General features: G+C 40.1%; 2 protein-coding genes across 2 annotated transcripts; both read left to right on the forward strand.

Annotated features, from left to right (window-relative positions):
* The first annotated feature begins 1,573 nt into the window (after positions 1–1,573).
* LOC104432993 (glutamate decarboxylase 4) lies at positions 1,574–5,092 on the forward strand. The gene is made up of 7 exons (XM_010045599.3): positions 1,574–1,951; positions 2,050–2,254; positions 3,133–3,333; positions 3,480–3,694; positions 3,838–4,091; positions 4,209–4,261; positions 4,373–5,092. Exons 1-7 carry the CDS (start codon positions 1,866–1,868, stop codon positions 4,859–4,861), a joined length of 1,503 nt encoding a protein of 500 aa, XP_010043901.1. The 5' UTR covers positions 1,574–1,865; the 3' UTR covers positions 4,862–5,092.
* A 6,582-nt stretch (positions 5,093–11,674) lies between these two features.
* Positions 11,675–13,516, forward strand: LOC104432994 (non-specific lipid-transfer protein 4.1). The gene is made up of 2 exons (XM_010045600.2): positions 11,675–12,081; positions 13,233–13,516. The coding sequence occupies exons 1-2, from the start codon at positions 11,730–11,732 to the stop codon at positions 13,247–13,249; spliced, it is 369 nt and encodes a 122-aa protein (XP_010043902.2). The 5' UTR covers positions 11,675–11,729; the 3' UTR covers positions 13,250–13,516.
* The last annotated feature ends 4,686 nt before the right edge of the window (positions 13,517–18,202 follow it).

An 18,202-nucleotide genomic window follows, 5' to 3' on the forward strand; every position in this document is an offset into this window, starting at 1 on the left:
GACAATTGAGTGGCATCATCGTGTCATTAAAGAAACTCGACTCAACTATTTTGAATTTACATTTTCACAATGTGGATTAAGTATGTGAACTAATGAAACATGAGATGGTCCCCCCCCTCCCCCTTCTAAAAAAATGGCATGTTTGGTAGCAATAACGGTTATGATTGTAATATAAAAAAACTCATAGAGATTTAGTTAATGGTAGAGTAATAAAAATGTATGTATGGATTAGGCATACAATACATATTCTTCGTCTAAAAAGTGAAAATAAAGTGGAGTCCCAGTCCTTGCACGAGTCTAAAAGATTGACTCGCTATGCATGATTTTTGTTTAAGAAACGGTCCAAAAGATTGAGTACATGGAGAAGATGCCTGAGTGTGAGTGGTAAGCAGTGAGCGAATGGCTCATTAACCAATAAAATAAGCCATTTGAGGGAGACTAATCTTTAGGTTTCCTTGATATGCCCAAACAAGTTTGAAGGTTTCCATTCAAATGTCTACACGGTTGCTTGATCATGTAGTTTTGCTTTGGCAGCAGTAAATCACAATTCCACGTGATCTTACTCATTTATTAAAGGTCAAAATCCTGTTAGGTATGTCTCCTTGTCTAACAGAAACCTGCTTATGTCTCATGTTCGTATTTTTTTTCTCAATGGCAAATGCCTATCTAATTAGATTATGCGTTACAACGAATATAACCATATTTTTGTCCAATAACATGGTTGGATGCCTTGTCCTGGCGTGAACCGCGTGAACCAATGCGGTGATTATAGGAAAGTTAATAGATGCTTCACCAAGATTAGGAATAAGTTCCTCTTCAAAATCGTCAATTCTTTTAGTGATGACCCGATGCTTATGTCTCACGTTGGTATTTTTTTCTCAATGAGAAATGCCTATCTAATTAGATTATGCTTTACTTAAAATGAATATAACCATATTTTTGTCCAATAAGATGGTTGGATGCCTTGTCCCGGCATGAACCGATGCGGTGATTACAGGAAAGTTAATAGATGCCTCGCCATGATGACGATTTCTTAAGATTAGGAATAAGTTCCTCTTCAAAGTCATCAATTCTTTCCGTGATGACCCGAGGCGGCTTTCTCCACCGTTCGGACCTACTAAATTACCCCCCGCCTTGCCGTGTGTGGCTTTGCTCTAACCTAAGATTCTTTTCTTGTTCTTTACAGGTGGGTCTCGAAAGTCCAACCTCATCACAAAACTGCAAAAGTTGCAATTCGGGTCATTTGAACCCTTCAAATCTCATAGGCCACGGTCCTTGATTTTTTTTCTTTTGTTTATGTTTCCCAATGTTTAATGAATTCACGTGACTTTTTTTTATTTATGTTTTATATTTTACAATTCACGTGGCTTCGATAGTAGACTTTAATTGTAAAATATAGTCATACAGCATCAGAGATTTGAGATGATTTTACGTTAAAGTTTCCTGTGACAAGTGCTAAACCATCGTTAGTTTTTAGAACAGCAGTAAACCAGCATGAACCAGGGTCGGGTTAAGGAAAGGACAGAGAAGAGACGACTTCGGTTTTTTATTCCCCCCCCGATGTTTCCCATTCCACGTTTCTTTCTTTTCCATCTAGGAGAATATATCAGAGGAGGAACTCTCGAAGAACATGCCCCTTTTCTTAATTTCGATTGAGAAAAACGTCAAACGTGGAAATACCCTAAACTCAGAGAGAGGGAGAGTCAAAGTACTCGACAGACAACGTGTTTGGCCCCTGTATAAATATCGCCCTCTTCCCCAAGCAAAACCTCCATTCACAAAACCATTCAAGCTCTCTCTGTCATAACATATTTTCCCTCTCTAAATTCTCGAAGCCATTCAAGCTTTTGCCTTTCGAAGCCATCATGGTGCTCTCCAAAACCGCCTCTGAGTCCGACGTCTCGATCCACTCCACCTTTGCGTCTCGCTATGTCCGGACCTCGCTCCCCAGGTCAGTCTCGAGGCCGAGAGCTTGTTTCGGTCGAACTTTGATGGGTTTGTGAGATCGTGCGTGATGTTGTGAAAGGGCTAATGACAATGGTTGCGCAGGTTCAAGATGCCGGAGAACTCCATACCGAAGGAGGCGGCGTACCAGATAATAAACGACGAGCTGATGCTGGACGGGAACCCGAGGCTGAACCTGGCCTCGTTCGTGACGACATGGATGGAGCCGGAGTGCGACAAGCTCATCATGGACTCCATCAACAAGAACTACGTCGACATGGACGAGTACCCCGTCACCACCGAGTTGCAGGCACGTCGATCGTTCCTCATTTTGATATACTGTTCTTTCTTTATCTCGGATATTAATTAACCCAGACTATATTGATCAAATGACTCAGTGATCTCTTAGAAGACGATGGCTAAAACGCAAATCGAATATGTCAACTTCCTCACTAGTCTATTTGCTGAATTGATCGAGCAATGGTGGATCGTTCTAATTAAATTATGCCGTTGAGAGAGTCATTGGTTTCAGTAGCCTTTTAATCCCAGGCCCAAATCCATGGGTAACCCAAGTTTTGAGAAATTAGGTGTTGCGATCTACTGGTAATGCTCCATGTGAAACGTGTCGACATGTACTTTAAATATTGAAAGAGCGAAGCAGAGACCTAGCAGAAATATATAAATATAAATATATATATATTTATTTATACATGTTGAAAAAGCGTTAGGGCTTTGGTCATAAAAGTCTATTCACCGTCACCGTGCCCCTCACTCTCTACTCGGTCAAAAGTCAAACGTGTTCGGTCAATGTGGTCGTGCACGCATATCTACTGTGTCCAAGACAAGAGTGCTAATTGACTTACTACCACGTAACGTATAAGTTCTCCGTATGAGCCACGGTACATATGACGTCAAAATTCAATTATGATAGTTCCTTATCCTTTCATAAATATACGATCGCATCATATACAAAATTTGATTAACCCAATATCGGTTCTTGAGGCTTATAACCTAGCACATGTTTTTTTTAAGAACAATGATCGGTTCCTAGATCAGGTGGATTTCACTACCGACAAGTTTCTGATATATCTAATGCATATTAGAAATCCTCCTTTGATTTTCTGTCTGTTTGCTTCATATCGTGGTGCTTGGGAATGACTAGGATTCTTGAATTACTCTCTGCAACAGAACCGATGTGTGAACATGATAGCTCATCTTTTCAATGCACCGCTGGGAGACTCGGAGGCAGCTGTGGGAGTGGGGACGGTTGGGTCGTCGGAGGCCATCATGCTCGCCGGGCTCGCTTTCAAGCGGAAGTGGCAGAACATGCGCAGGGCCCAGGGCAAGCCCTGTGACAAGCCCAACATCGTCACCGGCGCCAACGTCCAGGTGAGCCCCCTAATTGTCGAAATTAGTTAGCCCAATGGATTCTCATCGAGTGCTCGAGAGAGTCGCAGGATGTCGGTCAAATAGCCGAAGAAGAACGACCAAAGTTTGAGGCAACCTTAATGAATTCTAATGTCTTGTTCGTCCAGGTGTGCTGGGAGAAATTTGCTAGGTACTTCGAGGTGGAGCTCAAGGAGGTGAAGCTGAGGGAAGGCTACTATGTGATGGACCCGGTGAAGGCAGTGGAGCTGGTGGATGAGAACACCATCTGCGTTGCCGCCATCCTTGGCTCCACCCTCAACGGCGAGTTCGAGGACGTCAAGCTTTTGAACGACCTGTTGCTCGAAAAGAACAAGCAAACCGGGTATGACGTGCTCCTCTGTTTTTTTTTTTTCTTTTTAATGGGGCAAATTCCCTAGCACAGACAATGAACATTTTGGTCCTTGCAAAAAAAAAAAATGGGAGACTAACGAGGTCATATCTTGTGTGCTTGCTGTTTTGGCGCAGATGGAATACCCCGATCCACGTCGACGCGGCCAGTGGCGGGTTCATTGCGCCGTTCCTGTACCCAGAGCTCGAGTGGGACTTCCGGCTTCCGCTGGTCAAGAGCATCAATGTCAGCGGGCACAAGTACGGGCTGGTCTATGCTGGGATCGGGTGGGTCATCTGGAGGAGCAAAGAGGACTTGCCTGAAGAGCTCATCTTTCACATAAACTATCTTGGTGCTGATCAGCCCACCTTCACCCTCAACTTCTCCAAAGGTGAATCCAGATCACCTGGTCAATTTCCATTTGAAAGGAAAAGGAATTTCTTACTTAAATTTTGGCAATGAATGGAATAGCATTCTTAAAAATCTCTGCACTTGCAACAAACTGCAGGCTCAAGTCAAGTGATTGCTCAATATTACCAACTTATCAGGTTGGGCGAAGAGGTAAGAAGCTAAGCAGATTGTCAAAAATGCCGGAATCAAAGTTTCCAGACATCTTGCTTTATTGGTTCATTCGACTTATTTGCATTGTCCGATTTTGTGACTACTTCATAGGGATACCGAAACGTGATGGAGAACTGCCACGAGAACGCGATGGTGCTGAAGGAGGGGCTCGAGAAGACAGGCTACTTCAACATCGTCTCGAAGGACGAAGGGGTCCCCCTTGTGGCCTTCTCGCTCAACGACAACAGCCGCCATGACGAGTTCGAGGTGTCCGAGATGCTGCGCCGGTTCGGGTGGATTGTCCCTGCCTACACCATGCCCGCGGACGCCCAGCACGTCACTGTGCTCCGTGTGGTGATAAGAGAGGACTTCTCGCGCACGCTGGCCGAGCGCCTCGTGCAGGACATCAAGAAGGTGATCCACGACCTCGACGCGCTCCCTGCGAAGATCAAGGCCAAGATGAGCGCCGACTGCACTGCCCAGGAGAACGGGAGGGTCAACGGCGTGAAGAAGACGGCGATGGAGACACAGAGGGAAATCACGGATGCCTGGAAGAAGTTTGTCTTGGAAAGTAAGACTAACAAGAACAAGATATGCTGACGGGGCCCCCACCTAACATCTCATAATATTTCATGATCTTCGTATAGTTTTGTTCTATAATCTCCTCACTTTTTCGTTTTCATTTTTGTTCTGCTTCTTTCTTCTTCTTCGGTCCTTTCGTTAAGTTGATTAATGCCATTCGAGAGTCATGTAGGTGACTGCTTTTTGAGGTGTATAAATACAATGATATGACTACTTTTGTTATGCTTATTCAAGGTTGATTTTGTGGAATCCGAGCAGCTCGTTTTCTCTCCCTACCGCTTGAGTAGTTCTCCTCTGCCACCTGTGTAGCCATGGCCTCCTCTCCAGCGTTAAACCCTAAATCCCCTCCCACCAAAACCCTCAATCCTCCACCATGATCTGTTCTCCCCTTCTGGCGGTCCTCCTCTTCACCATACTTGGCATTTCATCCCAGATTGAAGCAAACCCGCAAAACTCTAAAACCCAAATCGATAAGCCTTCTCTTCCGCCCATGGCCGCCAACTCCCACCAACACACGAATCCCTAACCATAGACCAACCCACCTAGCAGCTCGGACCTCAACAATCCAATCGACCTTACCAGATACGATCCCCAGCCTCAATGTTGTGAAGTTTCTTTGGTACAAGGCAAATCCATCTATAAACCTGGCACCATCGTAAGAGTTCCCTTCAAGCTAGACATTGCAACGCCAAAGTTTCAGTTCAGTCCAGGGCCCCTTCTAGCATAATATCTTCCTCTTCAGGGTAATGTTCTGACTCAAGTTCTTCTAGACGAGCAGCTGTAGGTCGTAGTTCTATTCCTTTTTCCTGCATCAGTAAAAATAGAAATGGGCAATGAGTATAATGAGAACATAAGAGTGGCGGCACTGTGTAAAAGCCTTGGCAATTTATGATCCGAAGATGACGTTGTTGATGTGAGAGAACGCATTTCTGAAGAAAAACCGAAAGAATGTAGGCTGACTTTGTTTGGGAAGCTATACTCCAAGCCAAACGTGAATTCTCAAGCTTTCCTAAGCACTATGAAGAGAGCTTGGAAGACTGAAAATGTTAGTTGCTTATTATTAGAGCCAGAATTCTTCTCGTTTTCCTTTACCTCAGAAGCTAAAAAATAGACAATTTTAGACTCCAGGCTGTGGTCTTTTCCCGGCAATATTTTAGTTTTGTAGCAATGTGACCTAGATATTCCAAAAGTGTGTTATGAGTTTACCCATTGCACTTTTTGGGTGTACTTTTATGGCCTCCTGCGTGGTCAAGTCACTCATGTAGTAGGGAAGAAAGTAGCATCGAAAATTGGAGATGTTATGGAAGTGAAATTAGAAGTCAAGGGGAATAGCAATTACAAGGTAGGCAAAGCAAGATAAACCTCAGCTTGGCTGCCCCTTTAAAGACCGGGGTAATTATAAACTTGGGTAGCAAAAACCTTTGGTAGAATTCAAACATGAAAGACTCCCAAACTATTGTTACTTTTGTAGAAGAATTGGGCACTACGCTACCTATTACAAAGATATACCATATGAAGAATCATGACTTGAGGAAAATTTGCTCAAAAAGTTTGGACAATGTTTGAGAGCGGAGGTGAGGGAACTCAGTCCGTATGGAAAGATTTTCTATGGCAAAAAAATTTTCATTGAAGAGGAAGAGGATATGGTGCCGGAGACCCCTTCACCTCCTAAACTTGAGGTATCCAAGAAATTGATGGAAAAAAAAGAAGAAAAAGAGATAATCTTGCCTATTTGTAGATACTAGTCTGAGGAGAATGAATCTAAGCCGAAAGGTAATCTATCTACCTTTTCTTTAGCCTTAATGATTATAGAAGACAAAGGAACACAAAAGAGAGGAAGCAACTGCTTGGATGATAAATCTATGTTGGTGCTTTATGAGGAATAGTTGAAGGACATTGAATTTGACATGTTGGAAACTTCAAAAGTTGAAAAGGGGTTTATAAGGCTTAAATCCAGAGGTACCAAGCTTTTCTCAACTAAGAAAGGGAAGAGGTTCTATGCTTATGGAGCGCAATCCTCAAAGACACCATTAATAGACAAAACATACCTTGTAGAGACTCCCATTTTTGTGGAGGAGAAGTCAACTCAATGGGCTTTGGTGGCTAACCTCAATAAGCCACTAGGTTATTCATGAAGTTTCTAAGTTGTAGTTGTCAGGGGTTGGACACATCCTTGATAATTCAAACTTTGAGAGTCCTAATGACTTAAGAAAGGCCAAGTATCGTATTTTTAATGGAAACAAAAAATCAATAGCAAATGGTGCAACGTATAAGAAGACGGCTCAAATTTCAGAACTGTTTCTTGCTGAATCCAGAGGGCATTGCGGAAGGTTTGACCATTTTTTGGGATGACCAGGTAAATCTAACAATTGAGTCGTATTCGGGTACATTTATAAATGTTCGTTGTCAAATTCTGGAATGAAGACAGCTCATGAGAATCACTTTTCTGCATGCCCCCAACAAGTTTAAAAAAGAGTGTTCTTATGGAGACTATTCATAAAGCAATCATTACAAATCAGCTTCCTTGGCTAGGCGATTTTAATGAAGTATTGTACCATTGGGAGAAAGAGAGTAGAAGGATGGCTGAAGATTATTGGCTCACAGCTTTTAGGGACTCTTTGCATGCTTGTTCTTTAATGGATTTGGAAGGTAAGGGTTGTGCATTTACCTAGGCAAACAATAGAGAATGTGACACCTTTATTAAGGAGAGACTAGATAGAGCGTTATGTACAATGGAGTGGAGAATATCATATCCTAATGTTGAATGCCTAGCTTTACCAGCTTTTGGTTCAGATCATAGTCCACTTATTTTGTAAAGACTGAATGCAGAAGAAGAAAATTTAGATATGAAGCTTTCTAGTCAGAGGATGAGGACTGTGCGCATATAGTGAAGAGAGCTTGGTCTTCAACAAATCCCCAGAGGATGAATATTGTAGATAAATTGAATATAGTGACTCAAAAGCTAGCTGAATGGAGTAAAAACAGATTCTCTAATGCACATAAGAGAATTTCATGGCTAAGGATTGAGCTCCAAGTGTTGATGAATAGTTCAAGGGGATCAAATGATAGCACGAAAGTCCAAAAGATAAACCAAGAAATTGAGCTTCTCTAGTGACAAGAGGAAAGATATTGGGGTATGAGATTAAGAATTAATTGGCTTAAATGGGGTGATAGAAACACAAAATTTTTCTATGCAATAACTATCCAAAGAAGAACCCAAAACAGAATCACCATGTTAAAAAATTCGGAAGGAGATTGGATGAGAAACAAGAAGATTCATAAGGAAATGACATGATGATTTCAAAGATCTTTACAAGTCGGTAGAGAACAAAAATTTTCACCCTATATTTGATCAGTTTCGATGCTCAGTTGATGCATCGATGAATCAAAAACCGATACAACCTATCATCTTGGAGGAAATCACAGTTGCAATACATCAATTAGGAGCTTCCAAGGCTCTTGCGCTTGACAATTTAAATGGTCTATTCTTCCAGCATAATTGGAAGGAATTAAATCAAGATATTTTCAAAAAGGTATGATAGTTTTTCAACACGGGATACTTGAACCCTGAGTTGAACAGAACATCAATCACCCTTATTCCCAAAACCACGAATCTAGAGAAGCTAGAACAATTTCTCCCTATAAGCTTATGCAACTTCATCTACAAGATCATCTCCAAGTTACTGATGAACAAGTTGAAACCTTTCTACCAAATCTAATTGCAGCAAAACAAAGTGCATTGTGGGAGGCCGATAGATTCAAAATAATATTTTGATAGTACAGGAGGTCCTTCATGGACTGAGAACACGAGAGAGGAAAAAGAAGTTCCAAGCGGTTTAAAAGTTAGATATAAAAGAGGCCTATGACCAAATAGAATGGGATTTCTTCCGAGAGTGCCTGATCAAGATGGGTTTTTATGGAAAGTGAGTGAACTGGGTAATGCAATATCATTCAGCATTAAATTCAATGGGGAGCCTATGCCTTTCTTCAAACCAATTCGAGGAATTCGCCAAGGTGACCAACTATCTCCCTATCTCTTCATCCTAGTGGCCAATGTACTCTCTTACTTGATGAAGCAAGCAATTTTAGTAGGCACTATTTGATGAATTACACGGAATCATTATTGCCCCACCCTCTCGCATCTTTTATTTGCAAATGACTCTATCTTTTTCCTAGATGAAACTATAATGGAATGTCAAAATCTGGTGGCTATCCTACACCAATATTATTTTGCATCTGGTCAAGCTATTAACCTAAACAAATTCGAAATATATTTCAGTAAAGGCTGCCTAGAAAGTCTGAGGAGGAATACAGTTTCGAGTTAAGAGTTCCAATAATTGACAAAACCGGAAAATATTTAGGAATTCCTTTGGATTGGGGACATCGAAGTAAGAAATGTTTGCTTGGATCCTTGCTAAAGTCAACATAAAATTAGAAAGTTAGAAGGAGAATTTATTGTTAAAAGCCAGGAAGGAAATATTGATAAAGGCAATGGTGTAGGCGCTTTCTCAAAATGTCATGTCCATATTCAAAATTCAAGTTTCAATTTGTAAAGCCATCGAGAAGAGAATAGCCAATTTTTAGTGGATAAATAGCAATAAAATAGTCGGTTTGCACTAGAAAAAATGAGAAATTTTAAAGCTTAGGAAGGAGGAGGGGGGCCTTGGTTTCAAAGATCTATTGGCATTTGACAAAGCTATGCTAGGGAAACAAACATGACAAATTTCTAAGCATAAACTCTTTGGAGTCAAGTTATGAAGGGATTATGCTTCTCACAAGGCTATTTTTTACAAGATAGAAGAGGATCTCGTCCTTCATGGGGTTGACAAAGCCTCATAGTGGGAAGAAATGTTATATCTCCTCAAATCATGTGGGCGATTGGAAATGGTAAGAAAATATCTATCAAAGATGATAAATGGCTAAAGAAAAGATCTATCGGTGGCCTGATGACAAGTAATGAGCCACTCCAAGTGGCTAATCTGATGGACATTGAAGTGAGAAAATGGAAAGAATCCTTACTTAAGATTATGTTTGATAGACAAATGGTAACGGAAATCCTTGTCATTCCTATCGGATTACTGACTACAAATGATAAATTAGTCGGGGCCAATAACAAATTAGGGACATACATAGTTAAAAGTGGATATTTCAATAACAAAAGTTCAACAAACAGCGCTCTCGCAACAGCAGCATCATCTTCCTACTAGGCTAGACCAAAATTGTGAAAATACATATGGAAAGCAAGAACAATCCCCAAAGTTAAAATCTTTCTATGGAATACCCTAGACAAGCTGTACAGGAGAAAGATTGTACCTACACCCGTATACCCCATTTGCAAACAAGTACTGGAAACGATAGAACACACCCCGCTGCTCTGCCTTTGGACATCCCAATTGTTGTGCAAGAACCTCTTGTTTATATCAAAAGATCGAGTCTAACTCACTTTGACAAGTGGTTAACTAAGTTAAGAGAAGCTCCACAAACCTCACCTCAATTTGACCTAGTTGCGATGACCTTGTGGTGGATTTGGAAGGACCAAAACAATGCTATCTTTAGGAAAACACCCCTGAAGCATTAGCAAACTACAGATAGAGCCACGGCTTACCATGAGAACTTCAAGACCTGGAAGAGGAATGCAAAAAGAGACAAATGCAATCGCGGACATAGCCCATTACAGCAAAGAAATAAATGCAATCGCGGATTGGCGAGCCAAAACCCACCATCTGCTCTTTTCAATTTGTTATGTTCCGAAACTCTTGATTTATTTACAGCGAATTTTATTATGTAATTAATATCACTCCTATTTTCGATAAAAAAAAATCAAGAGTAATTTTGACTGATTAATCAACTCTCAACACATGTCACTTCTATGCCGACGAGGGCAAGTACAACGCAAACCAACGGATATCTACTACTCGATTTGACTGGAACACTTATTTATCGAACAAAATAATCTTAACAAAATTTTGTTTTATTGTTACGTCATTGGACACGCAAAGATGCCGCCACTGTCCAAAAAGTCCTAGACTTGTATTGGTCCATGACACAGAACGGATGACATGCATTTTCAACACCTTTGATTATAGGTTGTTACTTGTCAATACCGTTTGGCAATCCTTCAAAAAAGATATGTAAATAGTAAAATGAGACTTGGGTTTTTTTTTGGCTTTTTTTTTTGTTTGTTTTTCTTTTCGGTAAATTTTTTCTCTCTAAGAATTCTCTACTCTCAACTTTGAGCTCAACCAACTTTTTTCTCCCAAGAATTTCCCTCATCTCCATTGCTAACTTAAGCATTAGAGGGACAATTCGGGTACAAATCCGGGACGTCTTGAGCCAATTACTGTTGTGCAAATTGATTGCCCAGCGAAGTTTCAGACTAAGCTCGTGATTTCCAGTTCTTGCATCAACAACTAGGGCAACATCTCTAAGGTTCGTACAACGTGGAGATGTTCGAAGCGTGACCTCACCCACTCAGACCCAATGATTCAATCGGCATAGAGGCAGGACGGGTGCCTGAAGATAGATAATTGAAAAGAATCGAACATTACCGCGTACCCCCACCTTAGTGAAGTAGGATTCGAAGTGGATCACTTTGGAAGAATTCAATTGGTTGTCATGTGATGAATTGGAAAACTTAATCATATCCAAATCGTCAATAAAGACGGTTGTAAGGCACGATTGTTGTGGTGTCCGATCCATAAATTTAAAGCAAATGTCCACAAGTGAGCCTCCGGGACTCCAAGCCCCACTAAGCCTCTCACCAACCCCACTAGCGTGCCAATTGACATTGCCCCTCCAAATTTCCAAGGCTATATATATTTTCCTTGCCCGTTCCTGGAAGACCCACCTTCGTACAAATCTATCTGAAAGAGATTCAAGACGAAAAATGGCTTCCAGAGTCAGAGGGTGCTCTTGTCTAGTCACCCTGGTCCTCTTCTTGCTCTCCTCAATGGCTTCTCTTCAGGAAGCCGTTGCGGCCGGAGAGTGTGGGAAAACGCCTATAAGCACCGCCGCGGCGAGCCTGAGCCCGTGCCTGAGCGCGGCTGGGAATGCAAAGGCCAAGGTGCCGCCGGCTTGTTGCACCAAAGTCGGCGCGCTCATCACGACCGCACCGAAATGCCTCTGCGCCGTTCTTCTGTCTCCTCTGGCCAAGCAGGCTGGCATCAACCTCGGAATCGCCATCACCATCCCCAAGAGGTGCAACATCAAGAAAAGACCCGTTGGAAAGAAGTGTGGAAGTAAGCTGCTTTGATTAATTTTGTCTATATATGAAATTAAAATCTATAACATGTGGTAGATTGAGATACACTGACGCTGATTGCTTACATGGTATACATATATTTTAATAAAAATATATAGGCTCGCCCCCTAACACGAAATTCTCCTTATGAAGCTAGGCAGCTTATCATAAAAAAGATAATATGTAGGTTGAGGGATAATTACCAAAAAAGTTGTCGACTTATTGTAAATGTGCTAGTTTTGTCCTAAACCTCTCATTTTGATCAATTTAGCCATAATTCTTTGAAAATTGCCAATGCATTTCATCCAATCAAGTTTTGATAGAAATTATGATATGGATGTCGGTTGTCTTACATGATAACGTCAACGCTGACGTGAATTTTTTTTGTAATTATTTATTATTTTTTCAAGTTTTTTTGAATTTGTATATTTTCTTTTTCTATATTTCTTGTATTCCCCCCCCTCTCTCTCTCTCTCTCTCTCTCTCTCTCTCTACCTTCATTCTTTGTGGTTGTCGGCCTCCTCGATGGTCGGTGATTTGCCTCTGGTAAGGCTCACCATTGCCGACCCTTGTTGAGGCTCAACATCGCCGGATCTGATGAGGATGAGCCTCACCATCATACCCACTTCAACAAAGCTTACCTCGTTGGTATTTGGCAAGGCCAACCCTTGCTAACCTTGGGCGACCTCATCCTAGCAAGGGGCGATCCTTAATCGGCAGGCGAGGTCAAGCCTTGCTAGATTTGACGAGGGTGAGCCAAGCTAATCCTTGTTTGTGGCTGGTAACCACGACCGTAGAGGATGAAGTGAAAAAAAAAAAAAAAAACAAAACAAAGAAAACAAAACAAAAAAAATATAATGAAAAAATACAAAAATGATCCAATTCTACATAAGACGACTAGTATTCATGTTAGTAATTTTTGACATAAGTTGGCTGGAAAAATTATATTGGCAAATTTCAAAAAGTTTGAGACTAGACCGATTGAATAAAAAAATGTTGAAAATTGAATTAGTACAATTACAATAGATTTACAACTTTTTTGATATTTTTCTTATGGGTCGACATGGTGGCCAATTCATGCCCACTTTTTGTACTCTAGACTAAGCATTTTAGCTATTCTTATTTCTTATCATTGTAACCTTCGTGCAGGGTATACCCTTCCATGAGAATGACGCAATCCTGGCTCGAAGATCATGCGCAGGCTGCTCAGCTTTTTGGGCAAAAAGCTTGGAACTGCTAGATAAAGTATCCATATGTGGAGGGCTTGCATTATTATTATCATCATCATCCATCCGTTTGTCTCAGTAGTTAAATATATCATCTTCCCCGTCTATTGGAGACTTTGAACTTCACTCCACCCCACTTTCAGATGTCTCATCATTTTACAAGTTAATTCAATAAATTGGTCTAACAATATTTAGTTTTCTCGCGAACATTATAAGTACTGACTCAAAGTACCTCTACTATAATATTCTTGTCACGATTGATATAGTCACTTTAAGATGTTGATTGTTGTAAGTTATCAATCTTTGTTTCCTACAACTGCAAATCGAAGTATACTCCCAAAAACTGATGATGCAAATTAAAAATTTGAACTTTGAAGACGCAGATTATTGAAGGCGTGAACTCGTCTCAAATTAAAAAGCAAATTAAGTTTGTTCTTTCATATGAAACAACTTTTTATGTGATAGGCCAATCGACAGGGATGCACCGAGTCACATGCTTCTGAAATTTTCTTTGAAGTTCGGCTAGCTTTCTCCGATCAGAGATCCTAACATTAGGACATCAAATTTCTAGTGATTTTTTTTTTTTGGCCGGAAGAAAAATTTTTAATTTTACATGAAAGGGAGGTACATAATTTCAAAATAAAAACGCAAAACTCACAAGGCAAGTAAATCTGAAAAATGAATCAACTTAGTATAGGATTCGTATATTCTACAAATGCGGATATATCATAGCATTAAAGCGCAACTAACGGCTAATCACTGAATATCACATTATAATCAATGATGAACACACGTTGAGTTTCTCCTCTCTCATAGCTACGACTTTGCCAAAAGGCAAAAGGCGCCTAGGTTCGCTCCCCAACACCTTCCCCATACATAAACAACAACACCAACAAGTTAAAAGAGCACAAAAATGCATTGTGAATCATAGATCTTTATCTTCGTCAAAAAAAAAATCCTAGATCTTTATCCAAATTGAAATAGAAGAGCACCCAAATCAAGATCTAGATTTAGATCAGTAGAGAAGAGCTATAAAAGCGATACCGCTTGATCACAAAATCACTTTCAGATGAGTCTGACAGTTAAAAGCAGCAGAAGAGGAACCTTGGAGGTTTGCAGAGCACTTGAATATCTAGTGCGAGCATTGGCGCCAAGGCCAGCAAGTAGATCTAGAAGAGCAGATTTTTCTGCTTGCGCTTCGAACTTCTAAGCTCATAGAGCAAAACTCTCCACTTTCATGGAGGAAGTCGACTGCATCAAATCAATTAAAAAGCCTTGAATGTGAGGGGACAGAGACATGGGAAGAGGGAGAGGGAGAATTCAATTTTTACTACATGACAAGAGCTAAAATTTGGGAGAGAACAAAAGAAGTCAAATTCGATTATGTCTGTCAAATGCAATTGTGGCCAAATGTGACAAGAGAAAAATTATTCAATTTGTCCCAAAATTATTATACATATGTTAATTTAGTTCTAAATCCTTTAAATTCGTCAATTGGATTCTAAAATTTTGTGCGAAATTTTAATATAGTCCTTTCAATGAATTTTTGTTGGAAAAATCGCTAATATGACGGTTGATTAAAAGAGAATGATACAGATTTTCAGGGGCTTAGGAAGCCAGGTCCAATATGATTAGGCTTGCTATAGAATAGCCCAAGTGAGGTGGGGTTGACCCGTGGCCACCAATGCTTTCATGTTCATCATGCCTATAAAGTAAAGTCTCTCTAGAGTTTCTGCATAGGCCTTTTCAAGACTACATAATAATGGTTGGCCTCATTATGTTCATTCATCCCAACTCCAAAGCACTCTTGCGCTTTTATGGCTGAAAGATATTGAAGTGCGAATCTAGGCTGAGAGCTCCAAGCATTTGTCTCCACTGCCTCAATTTCTTGAATGCCCCTCCACGGGGAAAAGCAATTTTATGGGACTATCCTATCATGTTGTTATACTCGCATTGTTTTCATGTTATAATACTAAGAGTTCATTTGAAGAGGACTACTTGCGTATTAAGTGAGCCAAAAAAAAAAAAGAAGGAAAAATTTCCTCCTTTCATACATTAATTTGCCATTATCTGCTAATGAAAAAAGTAGTTTTTCCATGAGTCATCAAAGAATTTAGACATGTGTAAAGTAATATTAAGATCCCGTTTAGTTTAAGGAGAATAAGATAATTTTTCTAAAAAAATTAAAAATTTATTTTCAGAGAGAACAGTAGTACTTTAAAATCCTAAAATTGGTTGAAAATTATTTTCCATTGTTTGGAATGGAAAATTGATTTTCTTTCTAAATTAAACTGTCATTTTTTCCCTTCTAAAGGCTAGGTATTCCTTCAATCTAAAAGGGAATTTCAATAGATCTCTTGACTAAGTGATCCATACATTATGCTCTTTTTAATTTGTTGCTTGTTATTGCTGCCTCTTCTCTTTCACGCGATGTAATTACTTTAGCAAGATCGCAGTGATTGGAAGTCAAGTTTCTTTCAGTACTTTACACGAACATCTGGTGAGCCAAGACCATCACCAATACAATTTTAGCCATCTTCATGAACTGGCACTATAAAACAAATCCAGAAAAAACTCCCACAAAAAACAAGATGCGTACTAGCATAGCTTCGATAGGCTTTAGTACTCATCTAATTTTTACCATTCTCCGTTCAAAGTTTTGTTAGGTACTATCTTTGCAGGCGTTTGAATATCAACCTTACATTCATTTTATAGAGGAGCTTATCATTTTGCTCTCTTCAGACGATAAAAAAAAAAAAAAAAAAAAATGCCATTCATTTTACATATCTACATTTCCAGAAAGACCACTTTTTAGGTACATGTTTTAATTTCTCTTCATCAACTTTAATTCTAAAGATTCTCTCATTATTCGCTTTTTCTTCTTAATTTTTCTAATAAGTTTAAAAACCCTGCAACACGCGAGTAAACGTCTAGCATGACAAGATGGGTCCACAAAATTTAACATGTTAAGTGACTATTGCGGACCATAATTTTTTATTATTCAAATACGAGTCATGCTTGACAGTCAATGACTATTTTATTTCGTCACTTAAAGTACAGATTTAGTAAATCATTATATATAGCATTACTCTACTATTCCACAGGTTGTCCATTGGTTGTTTATCCACTAAATTTGAATGGCTTGACATTAATAATCACCAAGAACAGTAACAAGCACTAAAGTCAATCCAGCTGTCCATGGGCCTAGAGCTATCATTCCTTGTAACAGGCAATCAAGGGTAACATTTCCCAAAGTAAACACCACATCTGTCTCTTCCGCCGTGCTCATCCAGTCTAGATGCGATTGACCCTTCAAAATGACCACCCAAAAATATGGTCCCACGCAACCACCCTCCCTTATTTTCTTGATACAACCTTACCTTATCTGTAGACCTATATAAGATTAATGCTCTTCTTCTATTTATTTTGATAAACCTAAGTTTTTTTTTTTTTTTTTTTTTTTTGGGGGCATGACACCATAGTCATCCGCATCTCCAAGACAAAATTGGAGACCTAGACTCTAGGACTCAACTATTTTACATAGAACTGTGGTTGAGTCAACTGGAATGAGTCAAACATGACCCTCGCTCACATTATAACACCTCGCTAATAATGAAACCTGGCCTACCCAATGTGATGCTCATTCCCTCGAAATAAGCGGAGCAAGATCCTGCATCGCACAATGTTCTTTCCTTAATAGCTCATTCAATCTCGACCACTGATATACATAGATGGGTAAATCTCAACTCCGTGTTTAAGCCATTAGAGGGACGAATCATCTTGCCATGCGGACGGTCCACCCAAGCTATCTCTGAGGCTATGGGGCACTCCCGGTAGAAGAAGAAGTTCAAAATAATGTTAGTTCAAAACAAAAAAAGGCTATTTACCTTATAAAGGGTATTTACCTTATATTCATCAAACAAACATCGAGTTTTTATTTATAAGATTCATTGTCCATGAGAAAAATGAAATTTTTTTTCCATGCTTTATTGTACAAATTCGCCGAAGAGTATTGCAAGCGCACTGAAGGCATTTAATATCCATATAAAATGTAGGGATAAAAAAATCAATAATCTGTAAACTTTTTCAATTTGTTCAATCAAATATCCAAACTTTTTTCTTTCCCAGTTGAGCCCCTAAACTCTATACTTTTTTTGTTCACATTAGACCTTTTATTAAACTCTATCCATGTAAAAATGGTATATGCTGACGTGTACTGACATATCAGCACCATGTCCGCACTAACTAGACAAACTGGTGATGATATGGTGGTGGCATCGACCACTTGGTCCAACAGAATTGCGTCGTGTGACACAGCTTTGCCTTGTCAAGGTCACACAAGCCTAGGACAATGATTCCATTTGGTTCGACTTTGGGGAATGTCTTTGAAAAAATGCAAATACTTTTGGATTAAGGGAGTTTTCCGAAATGCAAATAGCATTTGGTGAATTGTAATCTTAAAGTGTATTGAAAAACAATTTTGGCTAAAATGCCTTTCGGTAAAAATTGCATTTGTAAATGATTTTTACTAAATTTAAAAAAAGAAGAAAAGAATTTTGTAATTTTTTTTAAGTCTAGCCATCGATTGCCTAGATCTAGCCGTCGGACTACCGGATTTGGCCACCAGATGGCCTCACTTGAGATCGCCCACCTCAGGTGAGGTTGACTAAAGTTGCGTGACCCCACGCGACGATCACCTGGGTTGGGCGCTTGGGGTCGCTCGACCTTAGGTGGCTACTTGGGTTGCGCGATTCGGGCCATCAGTCATCTGGGTCACGCAACTCAGGCATCGCGAGGTCGTAGCAGTCGGCGAGGTCGAACAACCCTCGGGCGACGATTCTTGGGGCACGTGACCCCTTGGCGGCGAGTCATCGGCCTTTGATTGGCTTTTCC

The sequence above is a fragment of the Eucalyptus grandis genome, chromosome 2, assembly GCF_016545825.1.
Source record: "Eucalyptus grandis isolate ANBG69807.140 chromosome 2, ASM1654582v1, whole genome shotgun sequence".
Classification (NCBI taxonomy): domain Eukaryota; kingdom Viridiplantae; phylum Streptophyta; class Magnoliopsida; order Myrtales; family Myrtaceae; genus Eucalyptus; species Eucalyptus grandis.